The sequence below is a fragment of the Archocentrus centrarchus genome, chromosome 9, assembly GCF_007364275.1.
Source record: "Archocentrus centrarchus isolate MPI-CPG fArcCen1 chromosome 9, fArcCen1, whole genome shotgun sequence".
NCBI lineage: Eukaryota > Metazoa > Chordata > Actinopteri > Cichliformes > Cichlidae > Archocentrus > Archocentrus centrarchus.
The window spans coordinates 20972529-20993268 of NC_044354.1; the positions used below are offsets into that span (position 1 = coordinate 20972529).

A 20740-nucleotide genomic window follows, 5' to 3' on the forward strand; every position below is an offset into this window, starting at 1 on the left:
GGATACAAGTACTGTAATATATATATATATATATCCATCCATCCATCCATCCATTTTCTTCCGCTTATCCGGGGCCGGGTCGCGGGGGCAGAAGCCTAAGCAGAGAAGCCCAAGCTTCCCTCTCCCCAGCCACCTCCTCCAGCTCATCCGGAGGGACCCCAAGGCGTTCCCAGGCCAGCCGAGATACATAATCTCTCCAGCGTGTCCTGGGTCTACCACGGGGCCTCTTCCCGGTGGGACATGCCCGGAACACCTCACCCAGGAGGCGGCCAGGAGGCATCCTAATCAGATGCCCGAGCCACCTCAACTGGCTCCTTTCGATGTGGAGGAGCAGCGGCTCTACTCTGAGCCCCTCCCGGATGGCCGCACTCCTCACCCTATCTCTAAGGGAGAGGCCAGCCACCCTTCGAAGGAAACTCATTTCTGCCGCTTGTATTCGCGATCTTATTCTTTCGGTCACTACCCAAAGCTCGTGACCATAGGTGAGGGTAGGAACGTGGATCGACCGGTAAATCGAGAGCTTCGCTTTTACGCTAAGCTCCCTCTTCACCACGACGGACCGGTGCAGCGTCCGCATATATATATATATATATATATATATATATATATATATATATATATATATATATATATATATATATATATATATATATATATATATATATATATATATATACACACATATATATCTACACCTTAATGTAGTGAATGTACAATGAATTGAAGGCCAATGTATTTTCAAAGCTGCCCAAAAGGATTGTGCAGATGTCCGTCTTCGTGCGTGAAACGGAACTGTCCACCTCCTCCAACCTTCCCCACTTCATCCTCATCCTCCCATACTGCTTAAAATCTATTTTCTATATACGAGTTGAACTGAAACTGCCAAAAAAGAAAAAAAAAAAAAAAAATGTATACAAAATATTCTGATACTTTCTGTACAACTCTCGGCCAAACAGCCATCTTAACCTACAATAAACTATTTATGGAGCACTTCCTCGGACATTGCTTCTGTTCATTTTGAGTGACTGTTGCTTTTTTTGTACTTTGTCCATTTGTAAAATTGTTTTTAAATGTTTATACTTGATTTTCAGACTGCCTTTTTTGTACATTTAAATTTATAATCAAACAGCCTATATTGATGGTGACAAATTATTGTGTGGGTGTGCATGTGCAATCTTTTATATAAAAAAAATAAATTTGATATTTTGTAATGTAATGCTTGTCTGAATTATTTTGAAATGCCAGAAATTACAAATGCAAACATTTATTTCAACAGTTTTTTTGGGAACCAAGTACAAAGAACTTTTAGGCAGAAATCACAAGAACCTCAAACAAAACACAAATTTGGGGCAAACAAAGACTTTTCTCCTTGACTACACAACAGCCAAGTACACATTCCTATTACACTTTCCTTGGGGCGCATTTGTGGCACTTGGACCCAAACAGATTTGAAAACTAGAACAGATCAAAACTTCTGTGAAACATACTTAACTGAATCAATACAATACAAATGTATAAGCTGAAAGAACAAAAATGATCAAATAACAGTTGTTTCAATACATTGGATCCTTAAAGGTAGAAGAGGAAGTCATCCAGTTTCACACTGGGCTCTCTGTGGAGGCTCTGACCCACAAGGAAGGCCAACTTGTGGGCGTACTGGCAGGGAGCGGGCACTCGGATGATCCCCTAAAGCACAGAAAATGAACGCAATGTCACGATCAGTGACATTTATGCATTTCCTGGGGTAAATTATACAGCTCATCAGAAAGGTAGTAATAGCTTTCACCTAACACTAGCAGCCAAATGTCTCCAGATACACATGTACAATTCATATCAGGGAAATACTTTTTTTTTTTTTTAAAGTCTATATGATTGAAGTTTATCAAATGTCATGATTTAATGAAGCCTCCCCACAAACATTTTGAATAATAATTTTAAAAAGAGCCTATTTCCTGTCTGTAAGAGCCAGGTTAGATGAGGACATTTTCAGTGTAGACAAATTTCTAATTTGATTACTTTCCCAATTAAAAAGGTCACTTCAAAGCCAGTCTACCTGCCAGTTGTAGTACATGTGGCACAGCTTGTAGGTGAGCCGCTGCATGTGATCAGGCTTGAGTCCGCTGGTGTCATACACGACATTGTAGTGGGTTGGTGAGACGCTTCCACAGCGAACAGCTTGGCTCACAATGTAGAAGTCATACCTAGGAAACAAAGGTGCAACAGTACTAGTACTACCAGTAGTATTTAAATAGAGCCAAAGATTAAAACCAAAAACTATACATACCACTCTGGCCGGGTGACCTCTGAGTCGACGACGGTGCCAGGAGGAGGATTGGACACCTTGGCATTGAGGCGGGCGAAAAACCTGCTGCTTATGCGCTTCTTCACCACCACCACACTCAGCTTAGGGCTACAGCAAAAGGACAGAGGCTCTAGCAAAAACTCAATCTGAGCTTTGTTCTTCTGTTCCAGTCAATTTCACTTTACTGGCTTCACAGATTTTTTTCATTGCAATTCCCAAATCAAAGGAAATTTAATAACGTGTCATCAGTAACGCTACACTGGAAATGGAACCGCTTTTAAACATACTAATTTTGGAGATGGAAAAACTCACACGTAGTCATGCCCCATTGACCTGATGGAGTCGATGATCTGCGGAACCTCATAGCTAACCACACTGTGCAGCTGGCCATCGCCCACTCCATCTCTGTACACAATGATGCGTGCAGGCAGAGAGTTGTTGAACTTCAGGTAGTCTTTCAGGGCACCTGGAAAACAGTTACGACAGTTTTGCCAAGATCCTTAGTGTGAATATTAAAGTCGAAATCTCTGAACTGAGAAAAGAAACTTGCCAGTCAAGAGCTTCCCCAGTCCAACCATGATCTCCTGGCCTTTATCCTGCAGCACACACTTTGAGCACCACCTTTATGGGAAACCATAAAAACAAGTATTGTAAGGCCAGTTTTTGCACATGTGAACAAACACTGAACTCAGGCTGTGTGGGAAAACTATGGTCACAATCTGGATCAGCACTGCACTGCTCACAGTATGGATGCCCACCTCAGTTACAGATACCAACCTGGTCATGGTCTGGTTGAGGCTGGCCACTAGAGCTCCAATAGATCTTTTCCCACCAGCAGTGTCATGGTAGCAGTCGATGCCCACGATCATCAGCTGTTTGAGCTGCACAAACGTGACAATTTAACAATATAGTGTTACATCACCATATTTGTACAAGTATTTTGAGCTGCTCCCTCATTCACAGAGGGTCACCACAGTGGGTAGCTTCACATTCGATTTGGTGATGATGCCCTTCCAGACGCAACCCAAAAGGATCAGAGATTCATCCCCAAATTCAAACGGGGGATCTTTTGCTTGTAAGTAAAATAAGTAAACCACTACACTAATGAGCCACTATAGGCCCATCTTTATACTTCAGTGTTTTTGACCCCTGTCTTTACCACTGACCACAATCAGAAACTGTCAGACCAATGCATGGTTACTCCTGCAGCTATACAAGTTATCTAGGTTCACATATTCAGACCAAATTTATTCTCATCTACAGTACCTGAAGGTTTAGTTCGTTCAAAAGCTACTAAATCTTTTTTCCTCAACACCTCAATATTTAATTTCTTCAATGTCTAAACTATTTAGTGTGCACAGGACTTACAGGGATTTCCACGCTCCAGAGTTCTCCTCCCATCTTGCAAGCCATCTGCAGTGCAATCTTGGTAGCCACAGTCATGAGTGCCTGAGGTCGGCTGAGGGTACGGGGCAACACGCACTGGCTGGGAGTGGGGCAGTCCACACAAAGGTACTTCTTAACACTGTCATACTTGTCCTTCCTGTTGCTGGGGAGAACTACCACCACCTAACAAACAAGCGCAGAAGTTTGGTACCATTTTGGTGATCCTTGTCAAAATTAAGATATTTATGACATAGATAACTATAATACACTACTCTGTAACTGAGCTGAAGTTCCTGTCAAATATGAACGTGCAGCTATGGTTGATAAACACCATTACAGAACTAAAAACACTGTCAGCTGTCACTGCAACCTCTCAGCTTCCTGGCAGTGGTACAAATCCTGTGAAAATATAAGCTCTAGAACACATATGTACCAGGTCTCAGTAGATCTTAATGGGGTGCATTACAAGCCTTTGTGACTTAATCCACAAGATCAATCCAAAAGCAAATGGCTAAGAGCGAGCCAGGAATTAGAAATGCAAAAGTCATAATAAATACTGTCACTTTCTGTGATTGACCCATTATGGTAAGAATGAAGTTATCCCAGATTTTTAGCAGACGTGTGTGGTGTTATTTTAAACATGCTAGGTCACATGGTTCTTGAGTTATTGCGTTCAAAGTTGAAAATTGGCCGCCCGCTCACCCAACCAGTGGGGTGACAATAATAACCCCACAACAATACCCAGGCTGAGGGGTATGTAAAAGAATCTGCTTTACTGCCAGTGTACAGTAGATTCATCACCAACCATCTGTGTTTGGGGTCCAACATTGTGCTGCAGAGCTCTAAGGAGAGACTCCTGATGATCTTCATACTGGATCCTAAAGAAAAAGATTCATGCATGATTTAAAAGAGTGCAACAATACATCAAATTTTAAGTTAAATTAAAAAAATAAATAAAAATAATCAACTCACATTATAGCTTTCACCATGTGGATTCCGAGTGGGCCTGAGACTCTGCTGAGGGTGTGCAGAAGACCGCTGGCTTCATTGCTGTTATGACGGGTGTGAAACAAGAGCCAATTACTCAGCGGGGGACAGCTGATCAGAGGTACTCCACGCATCTCTTTGGACCAGTCAGCTGCCCAGGCGTTGTACTCATACTAGGTGAGAATTCATTATGTTAATTTCTACAAGCATACAAGTGTATGCACTTAATAAACTGAGAAGAAGAAATTATACCGATCTTGGCCCCTGGTAAATCCTCTCCACTGGGAGGACTCTGCCAGTCAGACTTAGAAGTTGCTTATCAAAGCTGAGTCCCCACTTATCCAACTCAGCCTGTGCGTCAGCATTCCTGTGAAATAATTTTCAAGCTGTAAATCAAAGCCAGTGATCATACTGACAGGAAAGTTTGCCATTAACTTTTGTGCATATGATCAGATTAGCCAAGTGTGGCTGAGTTGAGGACAACTTCTGGGAAAGAATGAAGAACTTTAATCATCATGCTCAACTAAAAATATACATTGAAAACCATCTCTTCTTTTAGGTAGGCAGATTATAGATGTGATCAACTCACTGTTAACATTGTTAAAAACACTTGTGATGTTTGTCATGATGGCGCTAACAAGCAGCAACTAGTCCTTCAGTTAACAATTGCTTGCAACAGAGTTTGACGCATTTAGCCCTAAGCAGACAGTCAACTGTTTAATTCCACTACATTAATGACCTACTTCTGGATATTAGTCATAAATCTGTTGAGGCGTCCCTCCCTCTGCTCTGGGGTCAGTCTGGTGTGGGTACTCAAGTCCTTCATGATGCTGAAATCAGCCCTCATCTTATCAGTCAAGCCTGTTAAACACGATCAGTTATGTTAACATTTTATGAATGATTTCAAATGCTTTCAGATTAAAAGGAAGACCGGTACATGTGAAAAGCTCTCAACACAACAGAACAAGATTAAACCTGTAAGGTAGCACAGCTCTGGGATAAGCATGGCTGGGCCAGGAGGTGGAGCTCCAGCAACAGCCATCTTCTTCACATAGCTGATCAGCAGCACCTGGTTTCCATCACTGATATCCAGGCCATATTGCTATGAACACAAAGTTAAATATTTAAGTGTGGACTGCAGCTCAGGCCATGTGCCACTAAGGTGGTATTCAACTTTAAATGCAAATTGTTTACATTTTGCACAATCCCAATTTAAGTCTAATAATCTACTTTATTTCTCAGATTTGCTTGTGCAAATCACTGTTTGTGTATTGAAATAAAGTTTGTGTCAAATATTTCTCAGCTACACCAATACATATGCTGAGTGCATAACACTCACTCTCTTGTAGTAGTTCTTGAAGGAGATGTCTGCCTCTCCCCTCTTGAATGTGTTGTTGGGAGTGTGATCCCAAGCAATGCCATCAACCCTGTAGGTTTTGTTGTTGTACCTAAACATTGGAAATAAACACAAGTAGCAAACTGTGTATTATACAGATGTACTGTGAAACAAATGTATCTGTCAGAGTGATAACCTCTCAAGTACTAAATAATCAATGCATGACTTGGTGGCGCTTACTTGGTAAGGACTATGAGCCCAATGAGCTCTTTCTCACAGATGTCATGGAAGCGTTGATCTCCACATTGCTGCCTCAAGTTGACCATAAAGTCCAGGACCGTCTCACTGCGCAGCACCTTGTGGCTCACGTCAGTGCACATCATGATGGACGACTCGTAGTGCAAGATGGCGCTGCTATAACCTGGCCAGATGGTCAGCCTAACATAAAAGGACAGAATCTCTCTTTCACTCCATATTAATGTTTGATAAGCTGAAGAGAACGGATGGATGGGAAGCATCGCATTGCTTTGATCAACCAACACAGAAGATATTTCAGTTTGATATAGTGACCAAGGAAAGTAGCAAAATATGAAGCTACAGAAGTTCTTTAGAATAGTTAGTACATTGTTCTCTTTTGTTTTTTTGTTATTAATGAGTTTGAAAGGCTCCAGATGTAACAGAATATCACACAATTTAGGCTGTTTTTTTAAATGCCTGTAGATAACAGGGTTTATGCACCTTTTCCAGGGTCAATTTCAAGCACCTTTTAAGCACTTTCAAGGTCTTCAAGATTTTACTCAATTATATCACATTTTTAATCACATTCAAAGATGGTATTATGCAATTAGTCAATTGACAGAAAACAATAACTACTGATAGTTAATTCTGGAAACTTTTTTTCTCCAGATTGTGAGCAAATCCGGTTTAAAACAGCCCTCACGTTGCTGCCACGGTCTAACGCAGCAACATGAACTATCAAAGTGATCAATCTCCATAGGCTCCGCCCAAAGGTCAAAAGTCAGTTTCTTCACGGGCAAAGAATTCAGCTCTGCCCTCTTAGTTTCCTGATGAGAGCCTGAACCTGCAGCAGCGCGGGCGCGAAGCTTCTTTGTGCGCGCGGCTGCTGAGTTCTAAGCACGTCAGTTGTTGAATTTACTCATGAGGAACGAATACCTGCGCTCGCAGAAAGACATCATTTGTGCGGATTATGTTTATTCTCACGTGATTTTTAAAAAAAAAAAAACTAAATTCCATACTGGTCTTATCCATAGTTGGAATTTGCAGTTTTCCAGCCAACACTCATTAAAACGGCGACAATTTGTCTCCAGGGGGAGGGGCGGGACTGACAGGCCACATGCAGACGTGCAGGCCAGGCAGAGAAATTTTCATTTAAGACTTTCAATCTCATTTTCTTTCTCCATCTCATAAGCAGATATATATATTTTTTTATTTAAAAAAAATTATAATTTCAAGCAGTTTCAAGCACTATATCCAAAATTCAAGCACTTTTCAAACCTTGAAAATAATATTAAAATCCAAGCATTTTCAAAGATTTCCAGCACCCCAATACGAACCCTGTGATAAGCAAAAGTTGATAAACAATAATCGTCTCAAATTAAACAGTCTGTGGGAACCGGTTCAGCTGGTAAAACTACACCGTCCACAAGTGGGAAAAAATTAAGGCCTGGTGTGGGAACCTATTGTGCTGTGAATATGTAATACAAAGGGTCCATGCTTTTCTGTACTGACAAAATGAAATACAGTATATTTGTTATGCCAATACATACCAATGTTATCTGTATGTTAGGCCTCAAATATTAAAAACCATGATATTTTACATAAAAAAAAATTACTATACTTGTGCTGTGGGATGTTAAGTGGATCGCTGGGGTTGTAGTAGTTGCGTCCAATCTGCTGCATGTTGAGAATTCTCAAGATCCTGTAGAAATTAAACAGGAGACATTGAAGTTTCCAGTCATCTGAACCACTTTGGTGAGTTGTACTGATATCAAAACTTTTGTCATCACATGTGATGACTTTAACAAGGAACAAATATAACTACAAATCAGCAGCGAATCAAATCATTAAATTGGCAGATGCATTACAAATTATTGCTGTGCATCACTTTTTGAAGAAGCCCTGAACTGTGGAAGACCTACCTTCTGAATATGATATTGTAAAACTGAATGCACACTAGTGAAGAGGGTGGCAGTTCATTGGTCAGGGTGATGGTTATCTGAACCTTCTCTCCATTCTTGGTCTCGCTATAGACCACCGTCTCCTAAACAAGGGGAAATCCAGGTTTGTCCAAAGGACACAAGTGTTTTCAAATTACCAATGAAGAGCCAACAAAATTCTAAAATCAAATTCCAAGTAACATTTCTGCAAGTGGCACAGGAGTGTCAGTACCTTGCTGTGCAATCTGTGAGGCAGAAAGAGCAGAGCGCCATCAAAGCTTCGTGCTGAGCCAAGTGTTTCCTCGTGCTGGAAGAGGAGGGCAGATCTCAGGCGTCGAGACTCCATTTGTGGTTCAAAGTCCACATGGTACTGATACAAAACCCACTGAGGGCGGGACAGGATGCGAAAGAAGTTTGCAGTCAACTGGATTGCATTACCAGTTACTCCTGTGGAAGTGAACATGCAAAGAGTTTTAAAGAGTAATTTACAATCCTCCACAAAGATGATATCAAGTTACATTTGTGTGTCTTGACTTTGAATGACAGACCACATTTGGAGTCCTTCACATGCACCATCTCCTGCCTGGTGTGAACTCCTGCATCATGAAAATCCCGGCGGCGTCCACCTCTTTCTCCAAGTTTCACCTGCTGAAATCCAGCCGAAATCTGTAGAACAGCTAATGAAAAGAAATGAAGACTGTTAACAGTCGACATTCATTGATATGAATGTAAAAACAAAATGCTAACAGAGTACAGGTCTACCAATTTAGAATCTGCACATTTAGCAGTTGTAGGAATGCACAGAAAATGTTTTAACTAATCACAAGTATATAGAGTGTATTTTTTTTCCAGTCCAACTCCCAAGTTTAAAGAACCCAGTTCCCCGTATTGTGATTAACATCTCGGTCTGCAGGTTACACTATACTGAAGACCTGTCAGTTTACATTTTTAACAGCATTTCTACATGGATTAAAAAAAGAAAGATCATTTGACACAAATACAAATGTAGCACAGCCTTCTGTTTGAGCGTACCTTCTGCACTAAAGGGCCCTGGAGCACCTTTCTGTCTCCCTCTACCACCCAGGTCTCCTTCTGTGGAAGGAGAAGCTGATGGTGCCGGCTCTTGGACCTGGCTCTTAAAAAAGAAAGAAAAAAAAAAAAAAAAGGCTGGAGATGTGATGTACCGTTAAGCATGTCAATTCGCTGCAAGAACGGTAACGTCTTTGCAGACACATTTTCTCTAAGCAGAATTAGGCTTGGACAAACATTTTCCATGTCTCTTTAATAAACACGGCGTCCCTCATAGAATCTACTCAATTTGCTTCTGAATTTTGTGCAATACAGTGTCCTCACAAATATTTCATACTAGGGATGTTCCTGGCAATTAATTTCATAGTTGACTAAACAAGGGAAAAAAAAACAAAAAAAAAAAAAGAGACTGACTAGCCTAAAACTAAGAAACGCTCAGATATCAAATTAAATTTTATGCTTGTTTAATGGACAATGACAAAAGCTGTCTAACCAGAGGAATCTGAAACCATTAATCGCATTCTTCTTGATGAATCACTTTAAATGCTGCTTAACTGTGCAGCACCGAACATCGCGCATTGTGAACACTGCATGTTATACTCCAAATGACAAAGGATAAAAGCATAAAATCAATTGATATAAATATATGAAAACGCGTTACTGCAAACGATGTTCACGCATCATTGAATATGAGAAAATAACATCCAAAAAAAATTAATAAATTGCGAATTAAAAGTGTGCCGCGCATTATCTTTCTTCCTCCTATCCAGGTTGGTATCAGCAGAGCCCAGCCCTCCCTCTCGCCCAGCCTCCTCCTCCAGCTTACCCCGATTCAGACTTCAGCTGCTACGACATAAGTGGCCGATGTTGTTGCTGCGTTCATACCTGTGCCGGTGCATTGTGTGTGTGTTAATTACCTTTCGGTTGTGTCCCGGTGTTTTGCATGCAGTTTCGGCCAACAGAAACATAAAATGCTGGCACTTTTGTCCCCTCCTGGGTCCTACATTCAGTGTTTAAGGCACAAACACATTTGTCCCACTAGTTTTTTTGCTTCTTTCTACAAACTGGAAATGCAGGGCAGGAAGGGTGTTTCTCAGGAGGTGCGCTTACATTATGACATTTTTCTATAATGATGTAAGGGCTGCAGCTCCATCTGGTGGCAGATGGCTGCATAACATTTAGGACAAACTTACCAGCACTGGGTTAATTAAAACCTTAATAATTAGGCTAACAATAGCTACGATTAGTCATCTTGTCGAGTAATCGCGGATATCCCCATTTTATACTGGTACAAAAATAATGACATTTCAGTTAATACAGGGAAGGAGAACAAGTCCATTGTTATGGGCAATAACAACAATGAGCCCTGTGGATGACAGATGTGACATTTGCAAATGTTTAATTTATGGCAACAATGCTGCAAAAACATACACCCTACACAGACTTTCTCTACTTTTCTTGACATTCACTTCACTTTTATTTATACAAATACCAGCTGTCGAGATTGTTTTGTCAGGTAGACTTTAATAATGGACACCAGAGCAAAAGGAGTGACTATGCTGGTGAGTGAGATAAATTTCAGGGGGGGAGGGGGGGTGACAGTGGCAATTGCTTTTTTTTTTTTTTTTTTTTTTTTTTAACATTACAGATACAGAGCATTACAAATGTAATACTGCAATGTGGACTGCCGTCTTTCAATCGGTCATGCCGTTTTAGAAACTATCAGGGTTTATACAGGAATCCTAGAGTTTAATTTACTACCTTTTACTACCTATTTTTACTACCTCTAAAATATTTTTACTACCAGGACGAAATCGAGCAGCAGCCTTTTTTGTGGTAGCGGTGGATTCACAGCACTAAGCCATGTAAGATGATCGCCCATCTCTCACCAAAGATAAGACTTTATCCCACTTACTTGAAGGTGTAACTGTGACCTTGTCTTGACTAAGACCTCATACACATTAATATTCCGAACACATTTCAAAAAGTTGCGCAGTAGGTAGGCGCCTGTCTTGCAGCCGGTGAGTTGCCGGTTTGAGTCCCTGTCCCTGTGCTGCGTTGTGTCCTTGGGCAAGACACTTAAACCACATTGCCCAGCAGTAGTGCCAGTCTCTGGCTGCATGACCGCAGATGCTTGTCTCTGGATGAGTGATCTGGAACAATCATTTCATCGTGTGCCTTGTGCGCACAATGACAATGAGTTGAATCTGTCTAAATTTGTTTTTTTAAGAATATAAACAAAATGCAATGAAATTCAAGTTTCACAAGCTGATGATTTATTTTTCAATACAATATTGGAATACTGGTTTGCTGCTGAGGTGTGACGGCAATACTTGTGCTCGTAGCTGACCTTGAGGTTGCAGTCGCAGCGCTTTGTGTAGCACCAAAAAACAAAATAGGGATCTGCTCAACATGAGCACAAATCCACTACTGGTGAATGGTGGATGCTCGGCGTGATTTGATCGCCGTCACACCGCTTCAGGTCAAATTTATATTTTTTATGCACACTTTAGAAAACACCTCTTGATCATTCTGCATGATCTTCTGGGGTCCAGGGTATATTTGGCCATTTTTGACTATTTTTGCTTTTAGCTTCATAGTTGACCGTAGAAACTGTTTACCTTGCTTTGTTTGGTATCATTTTTTTTTTTTTCCCAGCACGACCTCATGTGTGTGACTGTATAGTTATTTTTTCATTTTGACATACTGTATTAAGACATTGGACTTACAATCACATAAAAACATAAAATCAGAGTAGAAAAAAGTTAAAAATCACAAACATGCTTAACGAATTATTTTTACAATTAAAATGCAAATATAATTTGTAAATTTGCAAAACTTGTGTAAAAATATAGTAAATAAAGTTAAATACAATTATTCACATTAAAAGCAGGAATGGCCTCAGGTGTTTTTGTGTACAACTATTGGCAGAGCAATCAGGACTCACATTAAGATGCTAGACAAATTATTTATGCCACCTCAAAAAACAGTTTGTCCTCCACAAGACTGAGGGGCCCATCACAGGCAAAACTTGCCAGTAATGTTGTCTCTTTTACCACTTTTTCACCTGCTCCTCAGCAGTCAAATGCACCCAAATGCATCGTGTTACTGCATAATTTTCTGATTGGTTGATTTTCCCACCAATAGGAAAGGGGTTGTCGGGAATTTTTTTGTTTGTTTGTTTTTATTAGCAAGCACTTCCTGTTAGCGAAACTCACATTTTCGCCGTTTCTTTCTGCACAAAATGCACATCGAAGGTGAGGACAATATACAGGAAAAAGCATGGTGTAAATTATTGGGCATAACTCTGGTTTTACTTGGCCGATCAACGTAATTTAAAAACTGGTACATAGTTTGAAGTCTGCACTTTCGATTCATGGCATCAGGTCCCGATGCTACGTCATCTAAAATCGGCGATGTCATTTTGACGCGCCAGCGCACTCCGGAGGGTTAAGCCAGTCTTTGCCGGGTCATCGAGCCAAAGTTGTGAAAACTACATTTTCCCATGACGAGGCGCAAAAGGTGAGGATCCAAGATGGCGGAATGAGCGGTTGCATTTTGCAGGCCCTGATGTATATAGTTTTCTTTTAGTCCTTGAATCTTCATTTTTGTGCATTTTGCCGCATAAAGTGAGTTGTTTGACTGCTTCTTAAAAGTTTGCCGACCTTTTTGTAAAGAAACAAGTTTCTAAAGTTCTTTTTGTCAAGTTACTGAATACGGTTGGTAGTAATGGAGGATCACGACTACGACATGGCTGCCCCCCTCGGAGCTGGGGATGACGGACTCAGCGAGGCTACAGACATTGAGACAGATGAGCAGATGTCCAAGGCTGATAAGATCAACCAGGTACACACTCCAATTAAACCTCCTCACCCCAAAAAGCACAAGAAAGATAACCGAAACCCTCACGGAGATTGTATTGGCGAGACGATTCTGCAGGCGGTGAACTCACTGACTGCGAAAATGGATACCCAGACTGAACTTTTGCTAAAGTTTGAAAAAAGAATTGAGGAGAACACTGTTGCAATTATTGAGAACAGGCAAAACATTGAAGCTCTACAGGGAAAGATCAGCAAACTTGAAGAGGAAAACAAGCTACTTAAGGAGTCTGTGTCTGAGCAAGCTCGTTATAAAAGGAGATGGAACCTGAGGATTAACGGTCTGGCTGAAAAAGACGGAGAAGATATAAGAGAGGTTGTCATTGGCATTTTAACCCGAGTGGTGCCCGTCTCAGTGGAACAGCTTCGCGGGTCGGTCGACACTGTGCATCGCCTGGGTAAGAAAAGAGACCCCGCCACTTCAAACAACGCTCCACGTTCAGTAATAATCCAGTTTGTGGCGAGGATGATTCGAGATGATGTGTGGAAGCGATCCAGAGATGCCAGGGTCTGTCAGGAGCTGCATATCCAATTTAAGGAAGATTTTTCCAAAGAAGACAGAGAAGCTCGTAAGAAGTTATGGCCGAGAGTACGGGAAGCCAGAGAGAGAGGGCAGAGAGCTTTCCTGAAGGAGGGATATGCACTGATTAACAATCAGAGAGTCGACCCTTAGTAGCCAGAGCTTCCCTGTTTGACGGTTTATCATTCTGCCTCACCTGACGAGTTTATGGTAAAATGCACCTTGCCCTGATTGTATAAAGGACAAAACTCTCATTCCTGCGCATCTTTTGGCTCTGTTTTCTAGATCTAAACATTTCAGACATATTATCTTTTATTTCTTTAAATGCTAGGGGGCTTAAAAACAATGTGAAGCGCAAAGCGGTTTTTCTTTTTTGCAAGGAACAAAAGGCTAATTGTGTTTTTTTACAAGAAACCCATTCTGGGGAAGACGATGTTAATTTTTGGAAGTTACAATGGGGTGATTCAATTTTTGTTAGTCATGGTACATCTCACTCAGCTGGTGTCATGATTTTGTTTAATAGATTTCCTGGTAAAGTTATTGATCATACAAGCGACATAAATGGGCACTGGTTGATTGTAATAACAGAAATCAATGATGAAAACTTTATTTTAGTGTGTGTTTATGGCTACAATGAAAGAGGAAAAAACAAGATGTTAATTTCTGACTTATGCAAACATATTACAGATAGTATGCATGCTTATTCAACTGACAAAATTATAGTTGGTGGTGATTTTAATTTGGTGCCTGATCTTTGGTTAGACAGAAATCCACCTAAGGTTAAATATCACAAGTATGATGACCTGCTTGCCCAGTTAATGAATAGTGCCAATTTGATTGATTATTGGAGGGTTAAAAATCCTGGATCTCTACGTTTTTCCTGGTTTCATGCCTCTGGTAATGGTGTAAGCTCTAGAATAGACTACTGGCTCATATCTGCTTCCTTGGTAAACTATATTAACAAGTGTGATATCTCTGCTTCACCTTTAACAGACCATTGTATTATATCTGTATGCTTTTTACTCTCAAGGCACATTTCTGGTCCCTCTCATATCTGGAAATTTAATAATACTTTATTGGAGAATTCCAAATTTTGCAAAGATATTAGACAATTAATTGCGTATATTGATACCTTGGAAATGTCATCTGTAAGCAAATGGGAATGGCTGAAGTTTAGGATACGAGAAACGGCAATTCATACAAGTAAAAAACTGTCTAAGTTTAAAAAACAAAGACAACTTGATATTGTCACCAATATTAATAATCTCTGTGGAAAAACTGATTTGTCAGCTGAAGAATGTGTTGAATTAAGTAAGTTGCAGAATGAACTGGATACCCTATATCTGGAAAAAGCCAAAGGGGCCTTTGTACGCTCCCGAGCCCACTGGATTGAAGAAGGGGAGAAAAATACAACTTATTTTTTTAACCTTGAAAAACATAGACAGCTAAAAAAGAAAATTACTAAATTAAACATAAATGGATCTGTTTCTGAAGACGTCAGTCAAATCAATAAAGAAATACATCGCTTTTACTGCAACCTATATAAATCTAACTATTCAAAAACAGACTGCTCCAAATTTTTAAATGATATAAGGGAATTTAATAGAATAATTGATATAGACTTTAAACAATTCATGGAAAAACAGATTACAATTGAGGAGATAGACAAGGCTATTTTGAAGATGTCCACAGGAAAGTCGCCTGGTTTGGATGGGTTAACAACTGAATTTTACAGGTTTTTCTGGAAAGATATTAGAGAGATGCTATTCAAAGCCTTTTTAGAATGTATCCAAACGGGTAATCTTTCTAATACAATGAAGCAAGGCATTATTACCTTAATTCCAAAACCAAATAAAGATCTAACATCTTTGGACAACTGGAGACCCATCACTTTGCTCTGTACTGATTATAAAATATTAGCTCATGTTTTTGCTGAGCGTCTGAATAGTGGACTAAAAGACATAATTGATGAATGTCAATCAGCCTTTGTTAAAGGAAGAAGCATACAAAATCATATAAGATTGATTCTTGACATGTTAGATTACCGCGATTTTATTGACAGCGATTGCCTTATACTGTTCTTAGATTTTTACAAGGCATTTGATACTATTGAACATGCCTTTTTATTAGATGCTCTAAAATTTTTGGGTTTCGGAGATTATTTTTGTAGACTAATTGAGATGTTTTACAGTGATATTTATAGTTCAGTCTCCTTAAACCCAGGACTTAGCTCTAGATTTAAGATCAAACGAGGCATTCGCCAGGGTTGCCCTATTTCCCCAAAATTGTTCATCCTCACTACTCAATTGTTAGCCTTAAAAATGTATAATAGTCCGGAGTTACAAGGAATAAACATTTTTGATAGAGAATTTAAGATTAGCCAGTTTGCGGACGATACAGCTTTGTTTCTTAAAAACTATTCAATGGTTGAAAAAGCCCTCAATGTAATCTCAACATTTTCCAAAGCTTCAGGGTTAGGACTTAACATCAAAAAATGTGAGATTTTACCCATTCATAACTGTACACATAAAAACATTTCATCAATTAGGGTCGAAAATGAAGCGAAATATTTGGGCATATTATTATCAAAAAATCTAATAAGAAGAGAAGATGTTAACATCTCAGATTGCCTAATAAAATTTAAAAAAAATCTTAGCCGTTGGTTGACAAGGGATTTGACTATTTTTGGGAGAAGTTTATTAGTTAAAGCAGATGGTATTTCCAGGGTCATTTATCAGTGTAATTCTATGTATATATCACCTCAAAATATGAGAAAAGCTAACTCCATTATTTTTCAGTTTTTGTGGAAAAATAAAACACATTATATTAAAAGATCCCAGTTAGTTAAAAAATATGAGAACGGTGGCATTAATGCATTAGACTTTGAGGCCATGGTTGGTGCATCTAGGATCAAATGGCTTAAAACATTTATTCTGCAGCAAAATTCATTGTGGTTTCATATTCCAAATTCTCTTTTTAAGCAACTTGGAGGAATTGAATTTCTTTTAAAATGTGATTTTGAGATTAGTAAAATCCCAGTCAAGCTATCTAACTATCATAAACAAACTCTCCACTTCTGGAAAATGATATTTCAGCATAACTTTTCACCCCACGGATCCATTTTATGGAATAATAGGACAATTACTGTTGGTAGGAAATCATTATTTAGGAAAGACTGGCATGAAAAAGGAGTTATCTTTGTAAACGATATGTTAGATTGTTGTGGAGAGCCAATAGACTACTTAGCTTTTGTTAGGAAATTTAATCTTGATTGCCATTACAAAGATTTTGAAAAGGTGTCTAAAGCGATTCCTTTAGCATTGATTCAGTTAATCCAAAATGTTATTAGGTATTCAAAAGTGACCTTTTCGATGCCCACATTAAAGATAAATGAATGTGCCCTAGTTGACTTTAAATGTAACAAGAAGGTTATTAATGATGGTATAAGACAAAAGATTTATTTTGACTATAATAGAGGTTCCTTTAAGATGCATCCTAAGGCAAATGAAAAAACCAGGATTTTTGCTCATTCCAAGTTTGTTAAATGGCCTATAGCCCCTAAAGTGAAAGAAACCCATTTTAAAATCATTAATAAAATATATCCTGTATCTATGTTTCTTGAAAGAAGATTTAAATTTGATGTTGAGTTATGTGTTTTTTGTAAATCAGCAGAGGAATCTCTTGAACATTTGTTTGTTTTATGTGAATATTCACAGAGTTTTTGGACTGACATTGGGAACTGGATTAATCTCAAACTTAACGTTCCTTCATTTGATGTTAATTCTATTTTATTTTATGTGGAAAACTTAAATCCAGCCTTCTCTGATGCTATAAATATAATTGTTCTTTTAGCCAAATACCACATTCATTGTAATAAATGGAAAGGTAATAAGCCCTCCTTTTCCTGTTTCATGAACGAATTTAAATTATATTATTCATCGATATGTAAGATCAAAAAATGGAAAACTGCTAGAATCATCTCACAACAGATAGCTGAAAATTTTCTGTTCTAAGTCTATATTTGTTTGGTTCTCTCTTTTATTATTCAATTCATTACTATTGCATACCCCCTAGCTTGTTATCCTCTATGAGAGTTTGTATTCTGAAGTTGTTTTATACTGTTATTGTATTGTTCTTGAACGCTGTTTAATAAAAAAAAAAAAAAAAAAAATGACGAGGCGCAAAATGGCTCCGCGCATGCGCACAGCAGATCGGACAGTGGAACCGCTCGTCTATCAACGTCAGCTCGGGTTCTGCTGAGTAGTTATATTTCTATACAGATCTTATAGTTAAACAACTTAAAACAAAAAGTTTGCATCAATGGAAAAGTCAAAATATATTGAAGGGGTGATGAAAAATTTACTACCAAGTCAAATTCTGTTTACTACCTTTTACTAGCCTTAATTTGACCTCATTTAATTTACTACTTTTTACTACCCTGCGGAAACCCTGTGTATGCACCACTTTTGCTTCTTGAATCAAGCTGCCCCCGACCCCACCCCAAAAAAAGCCTATCCATCCATCCCATTCACCAGTGGAACGATAAAAAGAAAAATCAAAGTCCCCTTCAAACAGATTCAGAGCTCTTACCGCTCCAGGTGCTGCCGTCTCCTGCCCGCGTGCTCTGCCTCTTGACCTCGCTCTTGCCCGGCCAGTCATCCTTACGGAAAAAAATTGCTATGATTACCGTTTATCTTTTCACTAACAAAAACATCCAGCTGAAAAAATCTGATACCCTTGCAGACACACTGACATCCGCCATCTTTGGGTCAAATTGCAAGGTTAAACCCGATGCTAGCTAACCACCACATGTTAGCAAAAATCCGAAAAAAATCTAACAAAAACCTCTCACAGTTGAAGAGTCGATATTTTTGTTAGCACATTAATTGCACGCGTTACCCAAGACCTCTAACTTTACATTGTAGTTCGTTTGTTTTTTTTAAATATACCCCCACCTGTTGTTAGCTAATTAACGATTAACCATGAGCTGAAGGTCTGTGAGAATTTATATTAAACCTGACATTGAGAGTCACTCACAACATTTTAATGTGGTTATCAACACATGCTGGGTAATATCTCCTAAGAATACTCACCTTTGGAGATTTTTTTCGTGTTACAGCCCACAAAACTCTTAGCAGGTTCGTTGGGCAAATGGGACAAAAACAAAAAGGCGCAATTTTCTTATAGGTGGCTCAACCGACAAAATTAATACGCTAGTGAGTTCCGTTGCCTTTCTCCAAACACATCTTCAGATTAAATGATGTATCACTGTATATTATAAATACATATCCTCAAAATAAATCCGACCACGACGGTATTTAAGTGTTGCTGGAAAAATAAATGTCCACAAAACCTCTGAACTATATTTTTAAGCGGAGTGGTCTATTTAACCTGATACTGTTGTGTGTCCATTTTTTACAGTGTGATTTCAATTCTGGCCACTAGATGTCAGCAAAGTTGCAGAGTAGATTTAGGCTCTGGCTGCCTACTAACATAATTCACCCAGACTCTGATGGGAGCCTCAAAGGTTGCTAGTTTATGAATCACCAGTATACAGCTAAACTGACCTTTCACCCCACAGCTCACTAAGAGGAAAATGTTTCCCAAAACGCCAGCTTTTACAAGGATAACTTAGAGTTTGTGAACACTGTGAGATATGATCTGTGAGAGATTACCTTTTTAAAGAGGTATTTATCAATGTTCTTCTAGTGAGCAGTCAACTCAGTAAAGGTGAAGAAAAAAAAAAAAAGTCAGGTGATACTGGCATGAATAGTGCCTGAACCTTTCATGATTAAATAGATGAGGGAAGTGTGTGTGTTAACAAGCTTTTGAACAGGTGTAACAAATTAAGTGGTCTGTGAGTGTACTTCCTTTTTTTTTTTAATTAAAAAGTTCTTAAGCGAAGAAGAAAAAGTGTTAACTCATTAAGTATAAAATGTAATTTTCTGTAGGTTAGTACATGTGGTGTAGGCATAGATTAATTTTCACCAAGTTGCAAAACTCTGAGTACCACATGATTGGAAATAATGGGCAGAATATGCAGCCTGCACACTTTAAAAAAATAAATATATTGAAAATTAGTTAGATAATCAAGATGAAAAGGGCCACTGTTGCCACATATTGCAACACAAAAAAAATGTTGTTAAAAATGATATAAATACAGAATTTTTAAAATATATGAATCTCTACCAAATAATCTTTCTTAGCATCATCACCACTACAGCCACAGCGAGGAGTACTACACAGAGATCAGCCGAGGATCTGACCTGTCTGACATACTGGAGGAGGACGAGGAAGATCTTTACTCTGAGATGCAGCTGGAGGAGGGCCGCAGACACAGTATCAACTCTCACAACACTCTTAAGGTACATACTTAACTGCAGGCCTTCAGTCTACAGTGGCCCCGTGGAGGACAGAGGAAGGTGGGGAGAAATAAGGATATAGGAAGGGAGGGCTCTACCACCTCTGGAGATAACTGCTATCTTTCACATGCTCTATAACCAGGCCCTTCCTGGCTTTGCCTGGCTAAACATCCATGCCTGTTAGTTGCGTTCTCTCTGCCAGCTGCTGGCTTCATGTGTTGCTCTCCATGTCTCACCCTCTAGAGCTCCTGCTTTTCATTGCTTCACATAAAAAAAATAAGTCGAGGCTTTTAGCCTGTTGGAATTCATTTACAGTTTTTATTGATTGTTTTGACGCAGCCGTCAACTCAAAATCCACATTTTCAAAACAGTTAACGCAGAGGCCTAAACAGTGCCACAGTCGTCAAAATGACACATTTTGTTTGCAAAAGGCTCTAACTGTGCCAAAACATTTAAAATATGGAACAAAAGCAAATTTTGCCATCAAACAACTCAACTATGACACAAGCGTATGAGCACCTCCAATCAATCATTACACAATAGGCAACAAAATCCAAAATACAGCACCCATGTGTGAATCAGTGCACCGTTGCTTGTCATTGTAACCTATGACTGTACTTAGCTTACATGCCAGTGCCGTTTGTAGTCAAATTTGCCCTCTTGCAAAAAATGCATCCAGAATAAGATATGCTGTGATGCAAATTTTATTGATTACATTCTTTTTTTCAGACTGTGGCTGACAAATGAAATATTCCAACAGAGA

The 20740-nt window shown here is 39.2% G+C and overlaps 1 protein-coding gene across 1 annotated transcript; it reads right to left on the minus strand.

Annotated features, from left to right (window-relative positions):
- Positions 1 to 1276: 1276 nt before the first annotated feature.
- On the minus strand, positions 1277 to 18866 carry LOC115785885 (piwi-like protein 1). Its single transcript, XM_030737803.1, has 21 exons — positions 18709 to 18866; positions 18206 to 18275; positions 9221 to 9323; positions 8737 to 8865; positions 8421 to 8635; positions 8171 to 8292; positions 7870 to 7950; positions 6252 to 6449; positions 6015 to 6123; positions 5651 to 5777; positions 5419 to 5536; positions 4928 to 5042; positions 4661 to 4848; positions 4494 to 4566; positions 3671 to 3871; positions 3080 to 3183; positions 2853 to 2923; positions 2615 to 2768; positions 2285 to 2410; positions 2054 to 2201; positions 1277 to 1686 (listed from the first exon to the last, which is right to left on the minus strand). Exons 2-21 carry the CDS (start codon positions 18272 to 18274, stop codon positions 1570 to 1572), a joined length of 2568 nt encoding a protein of 855 aa, XP_030593663.1. The 5' UTR covers position 18275; positions 18709 to 18866; the 3' UTR covers positions 1277 to 1569.
- Between the last annotated feature and the right edge of the window lie 1874 nt (positions 18867 to 20740).